Source organism: Lepidochelys olivacea (assembly GCF_965140295.1).
Source record: "Lepidochelys olivacea isolate rLepOli2 genome assembly, chromosome: 2".
Classification (NCBI taxonomy): Eukaryota; Metazoa; Chordata; order Testudines; family Cheloniidae; genus Lepidochelys; species Lepidochelys olivacea.
The window spans coordinates 213,255,229-213,274,797 of NC_140412.1; the positions used below are offsets into that span (position 1 = coordinate 213,255,229).

General features: G+C 38.2%; 1 protein-coding gene across 1 annotated transcript in view; it reads right to left on the reverse strand.

Annotated features, from left to right (window-relative positions):
- HDAC9 (histone deacetylase 9) overlaps nucleotides 1-19,569 on the reverse strand; it is a 703,417-nt gene that overhangs the window by 126,988 nt on the left and 556,860 nt on the right. Inside the window, exon 19 of the mRNA XM_084619569.1 lies at nucleotides 5,713-5,820. Coding sequence (XP_084475695.1) covers nucleotides 5,713-5,820 — 108 coding nt within the window. The remainder of the gene's footprint in view (nucleotides 1-5,712; nucleotides 5,821-19,569) is intronic.

Here is a 19,569-nt window from a genome sequence, read left to right on the forward strand (position 1 = left end):
TCTCCTGCCATGGACATTAATTCATTCATTAGGAAGATGAGAGCTGCTGGCGGTAAGTCCTTCTCAGATAAGTGGCTTGTGTTGCTGCACTCCCACAGAGCTGGCCAGCAGAATCCCAAATGTGAGTGGGGCCACGGCCACAGGAGCAGGCAGAGACAGATTTACTGGGGGCTAAACTAAATCAGTCTCTGCTGAAAAGCCTCTGTTACAGTGGAGCTGGGATTGAATTTTAAAACTGCCATTCCCCAGCGGAACTCCTTGGGCAGAGTAGCAGTGGTATCACCTCTGGAACAGTTACCCCAGGAGAAGGTGAAAATTGCATCTGTGGGGTTGAATCTGGCTCATTTTCTTTCATGCTTCATACCTTAATATTTCTTACTTACTTCAGTGTAGTTCAACAGGGATGCATTTGGGCATTGTTCTTCATTTCCCCCTTTGCTATACATCTGAAGTTGCCTTATAGAACTACTTATCAGTAAAACAGTACCACACAAATACCTGCTAAAGTAAAGCATAAACCATGAAGCAGTTCCTTACATAATCAATATATAACTGCATATGTAACACATTAGGAAGATTGGTACAGATGAAGTTAATATGTCATATTACTAACATGCCTCAGTCATTTTATGTGATGTAACAAGCAGAAATAGTATAGTTCTTTGTACCCAAATGGTATAACTTGTCATATTACAAAGATGGGAAGAAAAAAAATAAATCATTTCCCCCAGTATCTATTATGCACACCAACACACATTCAAGTAACACAACTAATTCAACTCTTTCATGATGATTGAAACAATATGGACATTACAACATCTCACTCTATCCGCAAATCAGCTGGTATCCAAGTTCAGTGCTGCCAAAAATATCTGACAAACTGTATGGCACATTTTTTGCATCTCATGCACTTAATCTTGTCTGACCGTATACTTTATAGACTGAGGTGAGACAGTGGTTCAGAGACCAACACCATATTCAAGCATATGGGTCTAATTCAAAGCCCACTGAAGTCAATAGGAGTCTCCAATGAAGTTTAAATCAGTCCCTATGTTCCTAGAATAGTCTTTTAAAGAAGTTTTTTTCCTAATTGTTTTTAAGAGATCAGGAGTAAAGCTCTTTTCGTGCTTCTCTTCGACTGATTTCACAGACTTTTATAAAGATGCTTTGAAGCAGAAGCAGAGCCGTATTCCAATCCATGTTCCGCCCATCTTTTGACTACTAAATAACTATGCCGTCTTCTGCTATGTACAGGCCTCAATACCTTTCTCCCACGGTAAAGTCTGAACCAACTTTTTCCCTGCTTGCCTAAACTGGATTTTAGCAATACATCTGAACTGAGGGTATGGGCAATTAAAAAAAATTTTTTTTAAAGAGGTGCATTATTGAAGGGGGAAATGAACAAATATATGCCTCTCCTTTTAAAGAGTAACAAAGAAGGAGAATATTTTGGGACAAATTGTGCTTACCCTCCTCACATGAATAATATCACTGATTTTATAGTGCTAGTTCCATGAGCATGACAGGCAGGATCTGGCCCTGTATGACTTGAGCCTTGAGCAATATCAGTATCCAAACTTATTTGGAATGACAATTTCAAGTTCAATTCCAGTTACCCAGAAATAGCAGGGAAACAGCACAGTAACAATGACTGAATACAGCAAATTTATTTTGTTCCTGATGTGTGCTGACATATTGCAAAGCACCACCCCATAAAAGGATACAGTTTTTGTTTCTGAGGATATTAATTTCAAACTGTTTTAATTCAATTAAATGATCCCTGTCTAGTAAGAGGGTAATTACACCCACCCACACACCTGAAGATATGGGAAGGGGCTTGTGTTTGTTTTGGTTCAGTTTAACTAGATGCTCAAGATAGTATCGGACCTTGTCATCTTTTAACTGATTTGGCCTTTTTCTTGAGTGTCCTTGCACATTACTGCCATGGAAACTTTTAAAACAAAAGGGAATAACCAGACAAAATCCACCAGTTCTTCACAGTTGTTTGCAGAGGTCTCTTCTGTTTCATATTTGTCAAATTAAAAATATATGGTGCTTATGTGTTTCTCGCACAGAATAGAGTGTTGCCATTGCCAATGTTGACATATTTAATGAATATAAAAATAAAATGAAGAGAAATCCTTATTTTGAGTATTGTGCTTAAAATAATTAACTCCAACTTATAGTAGCACTTAATAGGGATATTGGAAACTGCAGAAAAGAGTATCAGAAATGTTCCTGTGGATTCCAAAGGCCCAGTTGTGCAATCTTACTCACATTGAGTAGTACTTAATTACAAAAGGCCCCCCACTGCAGAATTAGTCCCCAAATTAGGCAGCCCCTTTCTTCAGCTACATTAGTTCAAGAATTAACCCATTTCACATCTGTTAATTTTTCTGTCAATGGGAAGGTGTGACAGGGTTGCCAAAGAAATCCAAGGCACATTACATAACCGGGAAAGACACTCAGAGATTGCATTTTCACAAGATACTATCCAGTAAAACTAATATTGCAGCATCGAAAAAGTATTTTTTAAGAATAATATTACTGAGCAATGTGTAAACATAACCAATTATAGTATTAATTTACTTATTGTTATATACTTATAAATTAATTTTAGAGCCTTAAAAGCATTACTAATATAATGAATAAGCACTGACAATAAATAATAATAGTAAAATATCTGGTTTTAAAAAGTTACCAGTATTAATCATGACAATTTAGTTATCACTAGGGAAATACCAAAGACCCAAACACTATCACAGAGAGCAATTATTGGCTCCATTAAACATTAAAGGGTGAAATTCTGTGCTGTGCTGCTAAGATGTGCAGCACAGAACTTACAACCTGGAGGAAGAAAGCAAAGGTGTGCCCTTTTGATGCTGGGCTGCTCCAGGGACTGGTGAAGTCCCGGACATAACTTAGGCTATCTCTGGGAGCCTCTCTAAAAATATCTCTAGACAGCAATCGGGAGTTGTGACTGCAGTATGTATAGCCATACCGAAACTAGCTTTGATCTAGCTAGTTCAAATAACAATGGCAGCATGGGCAGCGGCATGGGCCAGCTGCCTGAGTACGTACAAGAATCCCGGGCAGGCTTGTACTTAGACAGCGCCACAGCTGCATCACTATTCTTATTAGAGCTACCTAGATCAAAGCTCCTCCGGGTTTGCACACATGTGCTGCAGTCACACCTCTGATTGCCATGTAGCCCTCTCCTGAATTACGGCAGCATTCCTGGGTGGTTGTATCGGTTGTAGCACTGTGTACACTGACCCCACCCACACCACAATGCCTTGTACTCACTCCCAGCATGCCTCTTCCCTCCCACTACACCAGGGCTTGCACTGAGGGAATGCTCCCTCTGGAGGACAAAGGTCTTCTTCCACAGGAATGTTTGGTCCCTTTACTTGTCTTAAAGGGCCCAGCATAGGGGTGAGGATCTCATCCCAAAAGCCTAATTCACCAATGAAGTCCATGGGCCATATTTGATAAGATCTCACACATATGAAGAGCTATACACAAGAAGTTATTTGTAGTGCACAACTACTATTGGTCCTAAAACCCGCATGAACTATGTTCTGTATTCCTGAGCACCATCTAGTGAACCTTATCTATTAATTATTTACCTAGACATCTCTCATCTACAGAGCACTCCTGTAACAATATTCACCTAGGTTTGACACTGGCCTCCGCTTACATACACCCAAGTTGAGGGTCCATAGCTGAGAAAAGTTTACCAGGAATTGTATTGTAGTGCCAGAAGTCTCCACAACCTTCCCACCACTAGGGGTCTACAGTCAGCCAGTGTAGTGCCAAAAGTTGATGGTGCTGAACAGTGAGAGGAATGGGGGATGCAGCAGGGCTGGCTGGGGAATGTGCTGATTCAATACATCTAAGGTGCAGACTTCATCAGCAGGGTTCCTAACAATTGCATTTTGTGTCTCAAACAAATGTATGACAATGTTTTGAGTATCTAAATTATAGACAAATTCAATTTTCAATTTACTATTTAAAAAGTAAATAGCAGATTAGCACTAGATTTAAAATATTGACTTCCAGACTGCAACCACTTCAGTGGTAACTGAGGTCTTACAGTGGCTTACACTTTATTCTTCTCAGCTACTCATTACATACAGATAAACAACCAAGAAGAATCACACAGTGTGCAAGACCCCATAAATCCGTGGAGATAAGCAATAAAGGTCTTGCAGCAGATCCTGGTCATGTCAACTGCACATACAACATATCTGTTTATTCTTATCTAGTCCTCCTTTTAAACTCTGTTAAGTTCTGCAGGGCAACCTACAGTCAACAAAGATAAAAGCTTGCTAAAAATCTCTACAGGTCCCTCATTGGTCCCTCTGGCCAGGAACAATGCACTGTAACTGTATGCACAGTACTAAACAGGGCCCAATTTTCAAACTTCTGTGCATAAAGGCCTGACATTTAGTCAGCAGGATTACTCTTCAACCTGAGTAGAGGGCTCCACAATATGGTCATATGTTTGGGTGCCCCAATTCTTCATTTGGTGCTTCAAATCACAAACACTTATTATTTATTCATTTATTTATATTATCAGACCACATAGAAGCCCTAGTCATGGACCAGGAATCAAGCGCTGTACAAACGCAGAGCAAAAGAGCTTACACTGCCCACTCTAAGTAGAAGACAAAAGGCAACAGATGGATACAGACAGACTGACAGGAGAGTACAAGGAAACTGTCAGACAATAATCATGATTTAAGCACCTAAATGTCAACATCCAGGTTTGAAATTGAGCTAAAAAGTACTGTCTTAACTGAACTACGCTATCTAGGGTATAATTGAAATACTGACGGAAGTAAAATTGAGATGAAGGAAATTCACCATAATTCACCATAATTTCATTCCAACATACATTGTTGGTCCTAAAATATTTACCTCCTACCTAGGCTTTGATCACGGGACTAAGTCCACCAGTATTTGGACAAGAAAATGTATACGCAGTTGCATTAAGAAGCCATGTTAGCTCCAGCAATATTTATTGGGGTAACTCTGCATTCAAGAAGAGTTATGGTGTACCTTAAATAGAGGTGTTAAAATACCAAATAAAATGTCAAAGTCTGTCATGTCTGGAGCTTTTATAAATTGTTTAGACTGGGAATAATTTGGGTTTTGTACATCATTCTGTTCAGATCATGTAGAAAAGAGAAAAATAAGGTGGGAGAGGAAGAACAATGAAGCATAGTCAGTTTGAAGTTGTTTGATGGAAAAGTATACCCTGGATCATTACCTCCCTAATCAACAATTTCCCTATTCCTCTGTAACTTGCAAGTCCACTAGTTACCTTTCCTCTCTCTGGGTGGTATTCTGAGGCTACACATCCTACTCAATAATCATATTAAAAATCACTTCAAAAGGGAATTCCAGTACAGCTTGCCAGATATGTACATACTATGAGTAATTTTAACTTGGACTGTAGCTCCCTAATCACCTCTGTGTTAAAAAAAAAATACTACAGTATACCGACAGCAAACCTTTCCCTTGTGAACAGAAGGTTTTGAGTAATAAAATCTGCCAACTACCTAGCAGAGTATTTAGATTACCACACCTTAGTGACCATCTTTCCCACTCTCTCCTCTTCCACGCTTGCCACAACTCCAGAAAAATAACATCTCTCTTTCAGCTTCTTCCCTCGTTTTCCCACACACCACGCAACCCAGACCTCACCTTCAGCTCTCCAGAGGCTACTTTGGAAGCCAGTTCGATGACACAGCCAACAGCCATGCGTGCAGCGCCGGACGAATGCAGCTCATTCCAAATGGTGTCACTGTCCACCTGAGCAAACAGTCAGTAGAGAAGGAAAAAAAAAAAAAAGAAAGAAAGAAAGAGAGAGAGTATAAGAGAAAACAAATCAGTGAGGGAGGGCTGGCAGGGTGACAGCCAATGTACAATAACATTAGTCTTCCGCCTTGGCCAGCTGAAAAGGCCTTCTGGACATGGCTTTGCTTATACTTTTTCTCTACACTGACTTCTCCAATGGAAACACATTCCTGTCATGCCTCACTGCCATTCCCTGTTTAGATTTCTCATTACAAACAGCATTACATAGGCCGGATCTGGCCTAGTTACAGGCCTGTTAGACACCAGGCTCAGTAGTAGATACAATATATCTACTACTTAGAGGGCCCTTAGTTATACGTGAAAATGAGTTTTGCAAGTGCCAGTACAAAGAAAGAATTTAAAAGAAATTTTTGACTACAGGCATTAGGAAAGCAAAAGTTTGTGTTATTAAGAAATCAGTAGCACATATTCTTCGCAAGACGACAGCTACCGTTCATATTCCTTAAATAAATGGAAGGAAAATTTTAGATTTACTGAGAACACTCAATAAAATCATTTAAAAATTAGAACTACTAAAATAATAAATCAGATAAAGAAAAGCATCCTCAGGATAATCCCACATTTTTATAATCCCAATCCTATTTTCTATATGCTACTTTGCTAGGATTTGCCTAGTGGAAAATAGAAATATAATCAAATAGTTTGTTAGATTTCTGAATGCAAACTATACATTTATGATTCATTTGATTCATGCTTGAGATAGGAGCAAAATAAGGAAGAAATACAATGTGAAAAATTAATCTCTGCTGCAATTCCACTGAATTTGATGCAGTTATATCAGGGATGAATTCGGACCAGTTTGTTTTAGCTACTAACATTTAATTAAAGATTAACAGGATTGCTGACTCTTCAAATTATTTTCTATCATAAGTATTAAATGAGATCCTGCCACCTATTAAAAAAAATAAGGGAATACAGCAGACATGAGACAGCATAGATTAAGAACTTTAGTAAATATGTTTAAAAAGTTACACTTATGAAATACTTCTGTTTTCAATAATCCATTAAATGTGCTTGCATAAAGTAATGAATGCAAAGCAGAATAAAAACTAATGAATGAAAATGGTGAAGGGTTGCATTTACATCGTATGATTTCATACCAAGCAGACACATTAGTATGAAATATTTGAATCTGGCAAATATGCAGCCTGCTTTGATGCTCTATAGGAAGTACCTTTAAATAGGAAAAATATCACACAAGTCCACTATGAAAATAAAAAAGCTTTAGAAATACCAATTCTAGGTGGCAGATCCTATTTTTTAAAGTTTCCAAATACACTGAGACATGTTTTTAATTTGAATTTCTGTTCTTAATTTCTCAAAAACGAAATCAGGTAATTGAAAATAGATGCAACTGTTATTGACTCTGGAATTTCTGAGGAATTCTCTAGAAATAGTAGAAATAGAAAGAAATTTGATCTTCTATACACCTGTCAAATGTGTTCATCATTGATGTTACATTACTATTAAATTTCAAGCTGTCGTAATGATCTCATTTTTCAGTGTATTGCACCTGATTCCTCTTTCTCTTTCACCAGGTTACACTGGTATAACACAACTGACTTCAAGTGCGTCAGTCCACATTCTCATCAGTGTGAGAGGAGAATTAGGCCCTTTGAATAGTAAGACTTGCATTTGCTTGTCAAGCTTAGTAGAATGAAGATATTTTGTATTTTCATCTGAGGATGTCAAAGTGCTGTACAAACATGAATTAAGCCTCACAACACAAATAAGTAATGATTTATTATGCTTCTCTTACAGATGGGTAATATTATTTTTTTAAGAAATTAAGCAGCTTTTCCAAGGATACACAGTACGTCAATAGGTAGATCGCAGAATGAAACCAACAAGCACTAAGTCCCGAAGCTTCAGCCATTAGACAACACTCCTGCGGCGTTTGTCTCTAATGCTTCATATGAAGCAGCTGTCATTAAGATCTATTTTAAGTCAAAAATGGAAAAAAATAGAAGATATTTGTTAAACACAATAGAGTAGGATAAACACAGTATTGTATTCAATTTGAATGCTTATTAAGAGAAGGGCTAAACAGGAGCCCTTTCCTACCATGTGCATGGCTAGCAAATGAAGGTTAAAAAACCAAAGCAGTGGTTGATGAAAATGATTCAACTGCAGTTCAACGTGCCAAGATACAAGCAAGCAGGGAACCTACAGCCTTGGAGGGGCTATGATTCATTTCCAGACTTGCTTGTTGAGTCAAAAATTGTAACCACAGTTTGTGAATGTATCCGCCCTTCAAAATGGTTGTCTCCTCTATAACATGAGAAAAGGATTGCTAGCAGCTGAGCACTATCCCTGTTGCCCAGACTGTTTATTGTGTTAACTATTTTCTGTGTTCTACTGTGGATAAGGAGAATGAATTGGAACAAGGCCCAATATTTACCACTGGAAATTTCCCTATGAGCTCTTGACCCACGAGAGCCTAATTTTAAAGGGACTTGAGATAATAATGGGAAATTGGAAAACAAAACAGCATGTTTCTCCTGCTGATAATAGCTCATCTTACCTAATTAGCCTCTCACAGTTTGTATGGCAACTTCCAACTTATCCGTATGTATATATATTTCTTCTTACTATATGTTCCAGTCTATGCATCCGAAGAAGTGAGCTGTAGCCCTCGAAAGCTTATGCGCTAATAAATTTGTTAGTCTCTAAACTGCCACAAGTACTCCATGTCTCAAAGTATTTTCAAATATGACTAACAGAGAGTATAAGGGAAATTCAGCACTTTAACAGATGAATTGGGGATGGCACATATCATGCATTTGGATCTCCCAAAGCAACAGGTGCACACTTCCAGCTGCGGAACTGTGTGTGCTGCAAGAAGGGTACAAGAAAATTAACACACACACGAAAAAGGGATGATCAACATGGGGAGATACAGCTTTACATTTTACCCCTTAAAAATTAAATTCTGGAGTCCACACTCCTGCAAATCTCTATTGAACTCCATGGGAGATTTCCCTGAGAAAAAACTAAAGAAGATCTTGGCACATAAAATTCAACTCCTGAGGTCAGGAATGGAGGAGCTCTATTAGATGATCTAGTTCATCCCTCTATCAGTGCAGAATTGTTTCTTTCCCTATTATTACTAGTTTTAAATATCTCAGTTGCTTGGACCTAAGACATTTTCTTAGAGGCAATTTACTCAGTAGTTTATTCAGCAGCATGCTATTGAACTACCACTGTATAAAAAGGCAAATGTGAAAGTTATGTCTGTTAGTTTTCCTAGATTTCACTCTTTAATTGCAATACACTGGGATGTAAAAGAAAGCAGAAGGTAGCCCTATGTATCTTCTTGATTGCGCACGATGGGCCAAATTCAGAGGTGTCATAAATAGGCTGGACACTGCAACAACCTAGTGTCTGAATGTAAATGTATGTGTGTTACTACTGTAAGAAATTGGAGAGGAAGGAGAAGGTTGTAGTAGAAAAAGTAGCCAGAATGTAAGAGGATGGGAAGCTTCTTTTTGCTTTTATGCACCTCTTGTTTATTTTTTCTGTTCCAACCCCACTCTTCTGTGTGTTTTAATGCCACCTACATATACTCACACCAATGTACTGGGATGTAACTTATACCACGATCTAAGTATCTTCTGAATGTATCATAGTCTGAAAGAGGTATTTGAAGAGAAACAATTCTAACTAAATTGAAGGGCAATATTTACAATTATTTCGACTCTACAGATAAATGATTATTTATTAAATAGGTAACAGCTCCTCAGAAAATGTCTCAAATGCAATCCCCTGAAACATTTAAAACTACACAAATGATGTTTAATTTAAATATTTTACTGGGTGTTCCCCAGTGAAATGTGAAGACAACTGCTGTGTTAAAGTCCAGTCAGGTATACAAGACTAATTTTTGTTTGGATTACTTGTACAAGATGAATACAACAGGACAACATATATGAATAAGTGGAGTAGGATTTGAGTCTTTGTGTAGTCCATCATTACTTCCTGCCTACCTCAGGTCCACCTCATGGACAACCTATATACTTAGTGCATAACATTCTTGCTAAAGATGTCATAGTTTCTTTATGGAAAAGTCCTATAGAATTTAATAGAAAGTGATGTCTTTTCCATAGGTGTTTTGGACCATCCTATAGACTTTAATAGAAAATGTTATCCCTGTTAGATATTCCTACAGAATATTTTAAATAAAACCCTATATAAAATTTAGCATTTTATACTAAATTCGATTGGTTTCTAGCACAGGATCCTTTCACTTTAATCCCTATTAATGGTTGTTTATTTTCCCATGAGGAACATATGCTTTGGATGTTTTGAAAATTAACCTAGAGCATTCAGTATCTTGATAGAATAAAATATACATAACATAAAACAAAAAGGGGTTTTAATAGAATTTTGATAGCACCAAAACTTCAGTATTAAAATATAAGTATACTCAGTGTTTTGGCATCAGTGTTCTTATCATTTATGCAGACCTTCAAAGAATAAGAATAATCTGTGATAATGCTGTGAGCCAGAAAACACAACCCCAGTCTGAAGAGTAAAGTTTTTAAGACCCATATGAATTTACTTCATTCAGAGTTTTCTGAATGAACACTGTACTTTGCAGGCTCTTTCAAGCACATCTATCGTAGCTCAACCATTGGTATGAATAGCAACACTAATACTCTGTAAAGCTGCAAATGATAAAAATTAAACTACTTATTCTTGACGTAGATGTGACGATATTAAAAAGGAAGAGAGAATGACTTAAATGAAAAGCATTTATACTGTCTAAAAGCATCTAATGCTTCAAGTGTTGGATGCACTTGAAATGCTATATCTTATACTACCAAAAGGAACTTGATAGGAATGTATTTCTTATGATCAATTTATATCGGGTATCTTGAGGCCTAACAATGAAAACCTTAACATTCCAAAAGCAAGCAAACAAACAAAAGACCTCACAGCAACACATAACAGTCCAGTTTATAGGGTGCTTGTTACAACAGCAAGACTGGGACACTCTGTGTTAGGCTGGATTGGTTAGTAGCTGAAAATAGCTGTTACCACTATAAATTACGGCCAGATGCATTGTGTGGGGAGAGGTGGAGAGGTGAGGGAAGATACATTTGGGTGGGTGGGGGGGACTGTTTATCTTAATGGCTTTTTTAATTACAAAAATCTGAAATACTATATGCCTAATACTGTAAATATACGCTTATCTTTGGTGGCCTGGATCCTATCTGAGGGATGGGGAGAGTGATGAAAAAATTCTAAAAACAGTTAAACATTTTTCTTGCAACTTTTCTCTCTTCTCTCTCTCTCACCCGTCACATATCCCAGCCCCCACCATTGATCTCTATTCCAAACTCTCTCCCTCCTTAAGAAGGGTCCTTTCAAGATCCTGGCACCAACTCTACCCTGTGGGCATTTGGGATCCAGATTTTCTGTTCATAATATAACAATATAAGTGTGTCATTTCCAATTATCAGAGAGAGACAGGCAGGCAGGCAGAGTGTTCTACAGCTTATCTTCTTCTCTGAAACTAAGCTCAGTCTCAAATTCACATATACCAATAACCGGGAAATAATACAAGACAAAGGCAATGATCAGGGCCATTCTTTAGGTCCCACACTTACAAGCTCTGTAGGTTCTTCTGATTAATCAAACATGTCCGAGTTGGAGGGGCACAACTGCCACTGAATATTATCCTTTAAAAATCAGAGTGCATTCAACTCAAATTTTAAGGTTGGGGGGTTTGTCTCAACTGCAGCGTTAGCCTGAATGATCTACTCTCTAGTTAACAGCTCTTAAGTTAGCCTCACTCTAGTGAGAGCAGTCACACTACAAAAAAACACTCAAGCCGCTCAGAGTGATGGTAGTAGCAGTTCAGAGTAGCTGAGTCCCTAGTGAATTAGTAGGTCCTGCATCAGCAGCTCTTGAGCTTGAACCCACACCCCCTAACAGGCCAGCTAGCCTGAGTTTAAAGTGCCACTTAACTGGAGCTATTAATGTGTATCAGTTAGGAGTCAGTTAGGGGTAACACTTGAGTTACACCTTGAGCTAAAACTGCAGTGAAGGCAAGCTCTAGATCTCAAATGCAAAGGGCTAGAATATCTGCTTGGTACCCTCTGACTCCTAATGCATCTCTCTCACACGCACATATTGAATTAAAATGTATGCAGCTCCCCCAGTAGGATCATATGCCGGTTGGTGGGAACTGTTGGCAAAAGATGACCTTTTAATGGCAGTTACTGTATATTATATGCACAGTATCTTGGGCAAAAGCAAAAACGGGTAATTGTGGTTCAAAAGTAATAGCTCTTCGGAGCGATTTAAAGGGACTTCCCTCTCATCCATTGAACCACTAGGAGTTGTGCTAAAATATTCTCAGATGGAAGTTGTACCAACATATATTTCAGGGGAAATCGGTAGCTTAACACATACTCTGGAGAACCCATTACATTGATTTTATGTTGTGGTCAGACACGGTAAATATAAAGATGGAATGCAACAGAGTAATATTAAGTAGCTAAGTTATTGGCCTTCATGGAATGGACCAACAGAAAACTGTAAGAAATACACTCGAAATCACAGATTTCCCAGGTGACCATGTGATCCGCAGGAATTTGTATGTTGCTTAGTGAATTTTATGTGCCTTAGCAGGTATAAAAGTTTTCAGAGTCTCACACTCTGTCAGAGCAAACATGTTTCCTTCACTGTTTTTTGTTACTGGCATGTAAGTAGTAACTGAATATTTTCCTGAAGCATTACAGCCTCTAAAACGTGTGTGTGGCATTTTGATATGTCTGCCAGCAACGAGCCTGTCATCATTGGAATGAGCTAGTGCCAAAGAGTGTTAATGCACTAGCCTGCAACAGTGTGCTCATATCCATGCCCAGTGCTACACTCCAGCTGCCATGCTAATAGTTCCCGTCTCCTATCCATATGGAATCACTGGTCACAGTGATCATTCATCACATCCATGATTTCACTAGGAATCAAAAGAGCCTCTGTCTTGCTTCTCTGCTTCTGTTTCATCTCACCATGACTAAAGAAGCTAAGGTGTGTACATCATAACCTAGAAACGATCCTTAATAAATGGCCTGTCATCCATGTCTCTCAATAGTGAACAAAGGAGAGAAAGTATGTGTGCTTGGCCTGGTGTTTCCTTCATAAATTTCGTTTATCTGAAGCGTGTGAGTAGGATACTTTAGAAAGAATATATTCCAACACTGGCATACTGAGCGTCTTATAATATTATAATTACTTATAAAACTGCAGCTGTTTACTAAGATTTTGCTTTGATAATGGTTTTCCTGATATACGAGTACTCAGAATAGCAGCTATTCAGGAATGTACTTGTACTTCCAGTGTGATTTATAAGGAAATAATAAATATGCAACCTTTAGAATCTGAGCTAGATAAATACCTCAAAATATTTTCACAGTTACTTAAAAAAACCACGCCAACAACCTGAATTCACTTGGGCTGTGTTCACTCCCCATTTGTGTTTGCTCCCTGATAATATTCTAATAAATGAGTCTACTGGCTGGAAAGTCCACGGAAACAGCAAATTTTAAGAAGATTTTGGAAAATGTTTTCAGTGTTGCAATAGGTGTGTCGGTCCCAGGATATGAGAGAGACAAGGTGGGTGAGGTAAAATCTTTTATTGGACCAACCTCTGTTTGTGAAAGAGACAAGCTTTTGAGCTTACACAGAGCTCTTCTTCAGGTATTATTGGAGACTATAGCCAGAGAGTGAATTTTGAATTTAGAAAGGCAACTATTTGCACAAGAAATGTTACTATAATGGTATGTCTACACTGCAGGCAGAGGTGTGACCACAGCACTTCTAGAGGTACCTGAGCTAGCTTTGATCTAACCAGCTTGAATAACAACAGCACAACAACAACAACCATTGCAGCACCGCCCAGAACTCTAGGTATGTATTCAAGTGCCTAGTCCATGCTGCCACCTGTTCTGTCTTGGTTTCACTGCTGTTATTATTTGAGCTAGCTAGGTCAAAACAAGTTCGCAAAGTCACGCCTCTGATTGCAGTAGAGACATACCATAAGAGTACGCCATATATATACTTGGAGCTAAGCCACTCCAAACAAGGAACAGAAAAATGCCATGTTACCTATGCGTTCCCTAATCAAGACTTCTAAAGTTTGGAATAATAAATACAAGTAATTAGCTACTCATGAATGACCTACAGTCCAAAATTTATTTAGAGAAAATATTCCTGCTGAAGAAAAAAAAAGAACGTCAAGGGCCCTATTTTGCCCTGTTGCATTGGTGATTGGGCTTAAAGTTCCATTGTGAATTCAATTTCTGAGCCATAAATGCCTGAAGAAGCAAGCTTGTAACAGCAGTGCTGATAGATTTTTAAAAGTGAATTGGAAAACATTTCATTTTTTTAATTTTAAATGATCTTCTTTGGCTTTCAAATCACTAACAAAACTGTATCGATATAAGTGCAAGAAAAGTATTAAAATAATGTTATCTTTAAAAGAAGTAGTTGAACTTAATAACCCACCTTAAATTCTTGGAAAGATTCAAGTTCAGGGTTCTGTGTGTCTCTTGCAGCAGCTGAAGATATTACAAACACCTCACAAAAACACAAAGTCTTGAACCCAAATTTGGATGGATATAATAGTGGTGGTGGAAAGGATGGATTAGAATTTATTTTTAGAAAAAGATCATAAATAATACAGCTTGGCACAGATTCAAGTCTCAGATATGTGGCACATATCACCAGATGCTGGTAAAAAAGTTACTGCAGACCTCGCCCTAAGTATTCTATTAATTTAACTCTACATTTGCTTCAGTTTTCAATGTATTTGTGTGCAAAAATCCATATGCAATTGCCTCCCTGTATTTGATGATGCAGTTCCTATGAGTTCATGTGCAAATTGAGCCATTTGTGCATGCAATCACAGTAACTGCAGATACTTACATGTAGAACTCAGGCCCCCTCTTTGAAAAGTTTGACCTCTTACTACAGAGTTCATTTTTCGGATGCATCATGTTTCAGCCCTCTTCTTGGACATAGATGATATTCTTTCTGTTAGGAGTCACTATGGAGCTATTATGGAGCCTTGGTATTTACTATGATAAAAATTACAGGAAAAATACAAAGAAGTTCTTGTGCCAATTCTGGAGGCTGAATTCCATCACTGAAGCATGTCACAGTGGAATTTCAAAGTACAAATGCAGAAAGCTAAGTAGTTTCTATCAAAATCTCATGTGTGTGCGCATGTGTAAGCTTGTTTGGGGGCTATGAACATATGTATGTATGTTTGTAAACCGTATATAATGTAATATAAAATTATTTATAATTAACTTATGTGTATAATGTTCAATACCACCCTTATAAATAAAGAGGGATTCTCTGTTTTACATAATACTACTCTATACTTTGCAAGCTTTGGGATACTTGATATTTTTGTGGAAGCCACAAAATGAAATAAAATCCTCAAGGCATTGAATTTATGACACTTTATCAGCTTCACATTCATTCTCTGCGTTCCAAATGACGTTTGGTGCTTTATAATTTGGGTTGTCTTAGTACCTGTGAAATAGTGAATGCAATTAAGAAAGAGCTTCATTATTAAAAATGAGGCAAAATAGATCTAAAGGGACAGATTCTTTGCTTTACCAAGATTCCACCAGGCAGAAAAGTTGCGTTGCAAAGGGTTACATCTCTTCAGTTTTCTGTCCAGTCCCCAATCAGAGGCCTGTACAAGACTGAACAAATTGAAGCTCTTCTAACTTTTACCCATTGGCAACAAAGCCAAGGGACTGTCTGCTAGTTAAACAACACAGGACAGCTCTCACTGCCCCCAGCATGACTCTGTGCTGGGGCTTGTGGGGGAGGGGGATGGCATAGGAGTGTTACAGAGGGAGAAGACTGGAACAGAGTATCTGCTCTTAAATCTGTATAGACTGGGGAATTGTGCTGTGGGCAGTGAACTGAAGGTAGAGTCTCAGCACCATCCGTTCAAAGGGGAAGAGAAACAGTTGCGAGATCCCGGACTCAGCAGATTTGGTCTATGTCCACAGGTTTGTCAAATGGCTGCTTCAGGACATGAAAAATATCAACATTATCACAATTACATAATGTGCCTTCCAGATTCCTTCTTTGCGCCTCTACCCAAATGAGGTCTTATGTGTACACAGTTTTGTTCTCTTATTTTCTTTTTCACATACATTTCATGCTTGAGAAAGATGCTACCCTGATAGCCCTGAAGAGTGTAGTCCTCTGTGTGGACTGCTTGAATTTGCACAAGTCCAGCCCTGTCCTGCAAATAATTACTCATATGACTTGTCCTCACTAACAGAAATAATACCATTGCCCTAATAAAGCAAACTCACGTGAGTAAGGACCACTTACATGACCCAGGATTTTCAGAATTGTGCAGCTACCAATCCAAAAGATACACTAATAAACCACTATCAAGAAGTAAAGCTGTATCACTGAGAGATACGATAATACCAATCAGACCACGACATTAATTAAAACCAGAGAAAAAAAGAACAATACATAAACAAATAAATTATTCACCAACTTGATTCAGTATTTTAAAAGATAGTAACTTTAGGGGGAAAAGCTGCATGCATTTTTAAAAATATATTTATATAAACACACACATCTACACTTTCTTCTTCTGGGTAGTCAGATGGTAAAATTCTCTATTGGTGTAAATGAGCAGGACTCCACTGCAGTCAGTGAAACTGCACCCATTTACACCAGCAGATACTTTTACCTATGGTTCGTATATATGAAAGCAAAGTTACAAGGAATTCACCGTGCATATACGGAATAGTCCCAAACCCATTATGCACAGCAGAGAGTGGCTAAACTGATCAAACTACATCAATATTTATTACATGGACTACTGTTCAGTTAGTCCTCTCAACATTGATGCTGTGTAAGTCTGATTTCATGCAGAGTATTGTTTTGACTCTTCCACAGCTCCTCCTCTTCCAATTTAAAGATCTGACTTTGCACATCGCAGGGTGGTGGTGGTTGTTTTTTCTTGGTATTGGATGACTGCCCTATTTCATGATAAAAGTGGAATTCTCTTCTGTCTGCAGGGCAGTCCCCAGGGATCAAAGTATGAAACCCAAACTTAAATAAAATCATATCCTGTTTGCAAACATCATATTCCCTTTGCTATTCACTAATCTGGACCCATAAACCCTAGCACAGCTTGAGAGCCCATTCCTCATCTAAACAAATGCCATAAGCCTCTTTATACTTTTACAACCATGTCAGAAAATAATATTGACTGCCAATAGTGATGTGATCGGAGTTGCCTCCTCTGAGCCATAAAAGAAGTGGTCTGTTATCAATTTCTCTAAATGTATCAAGGGAACTATGGGTTGATTCAGTTCCAAGTTATAAATGACAACTCAAAAGCCACAGAAGCTTTTGAAGCTGGGAGCCGATGATGACATTATCATAAAAGCCTGCTCTTCCTTACTTTTGTGGGTTTTTTGCCTATCAACTGGACAAAAAATATAGCTGAGAAATGATTTCAAGATTTCTTCACACAGCAGCAAGTCAGATGGGCAGGAAAACAATCACTATTTTCAGTGACATACTGGGGGGGAGATAAATTTGCCCACATTAAAATTAGTTTCTGCTTCCCATAATTATCAACTTCATAACACAGTTCATAGGGAGGTGTTGTAATAAATCAATCGCATCTCAGGTGGCATCATGTAATGATCAATCAGATCTCAGATGGTGATTAAAAAACTGTGGAACCCTTTGATAATTATCAGAGGCACAAGATAATTTGCATTTAGAATCCTCTTTTGGCCATCTCACCAACACTTTATTCATTTTTCCTGGGATACTCCGAACATCCGAAACCTCTGATCAACTTCAGGGAGTCATCATTTATTATTAAAACCACTGGCCTTAATACAGTCTTTTTCTTTCTCCAACATGTGCAATTTCTCCCCAAAATTACAACAGCATGAGGTATGGAATTGATAATAGTCCAGGAATAGTATAAAGTCCAAAAACGTGCATCTCTGAAAAAAGAAAATTAGGAATATTACTGGAAAGGGGAGATTCCCAGCCATTCAACAGTTTCAAACTGCTAGTTCTGGAAGGGCCCTGGATATAAAACCTTAAAAATTGAAATATTTGTGTGAAAGAACCTATTTCAGGCAAAGTTTAAGAGGTTAGAATTAGTCATCATTTCTCTCTCCCTGTGAGACCTGTACAGTTCAGCTCGTAGTATAAGGCAGCCTGACTTTATAGGAAGAGGAATAGATTTATTTCTAATACAGTTTCTTGTAAAACTCTATAAATATTTTTAAAATATTTTTTCTGAAAAATATTTGGCACATACAGAGTCCAATTCACCAGTGACCTGTACTTTTTATGATCATTTTCACTACAGGAAAGTGAGGGCAAAGTGGATATAAAATGCTTACAAAAGGTAGCATTTTACACCTATTTTGCTTCTGTACAAAAGGTGCAGGGCAAAGCTGAATCACAGAAAATATGGGCTTCAGTATTTATTCTGGCCTCCATTTTGATTATAAGATCTTTGGGACAGGGCCTGTCTCTTGCTATGTCTATACATGGTACCTGGCACAAAGGGTCCCTGATCTTGGTTAGGACCTCTAGGTGTTGTAATAATACACATAAGAATTTGACAGGATAATGTGTCATGAAGGTTGTACTGGCCCCCATTTGGGATCATTTGTAAGTAATCCAGGCCATCCCAAACTACTACTTCTAGCCTTAGCCCTATCTATATGCATCAGCTCTTTGAGTCACTCTTCGCCATTCCAGTCTGTCTTGAAGCAGTTCCTTGGAAAGTCTGCAGCTAATCATATCCTTTTGTATGACATCCATCCATCTAGGTTTGAGTCTTCCACCCCTTCTCTTACCCTCCACTTCTAAATTTAACACCCTGTTTCCTACATATTTTTCCAATCTTCTTTTCACACGCCCAAACCATCTGAACCTGGATTCTCTCAACTTTTCTACCATCTTCACATCACCTCTAATCCATTAACTCCATGGTCCATCCTTGCAACTCCAAGCCTCCATCCTAACATCTTCATTTCTACTGCATTCAAGATCTGCTCCTGTCTCTTCCTCAGTGCCCAGCATTCAGAGCCATACAAAAGTGAAGGCCTAATTACCATCTTGACAGGTTTCAGAGTAGCAGCCGTGTTAGTCTGTATTTGCAAAAACAAAAGGAGTACTTGTGGCATCTTAGAGACTAACAAATTTATCTGAGCATAAGCTTTCGTGAGCTACAGCTCACTTCATCGGATGCATTCAGTGGAAAATGCAGTGGGGAGATTTATATACATAGAGAACACAAAACAATGGGTGTTACCATAAACACTGTAACGAAAGTGATCACTCTTGTTACAAGGTTCTCGTTACAGTGTGTATGGTAACACCCATTGTTTCATGTTCTCTATGTATATAAATCTCCCCACTGTATTTTCCACTGAATGCATCTGATGAAGTGAGCTGTAGCTCACGAAAGCTTATGCTCAAGTAAATTTGTTAGTCTCTAAGATACCACAAGTACTCCTTTTCTTTTTGTAATTACCATCTTGTAGATCTTAATTTGCAATGAGATAATTCTCCTGTTGCAGTTCATTCCACTCAATTCTCTCCATTTAGTCCATGTCTTTCCTGTTCTGCTTATTAATTCATCTC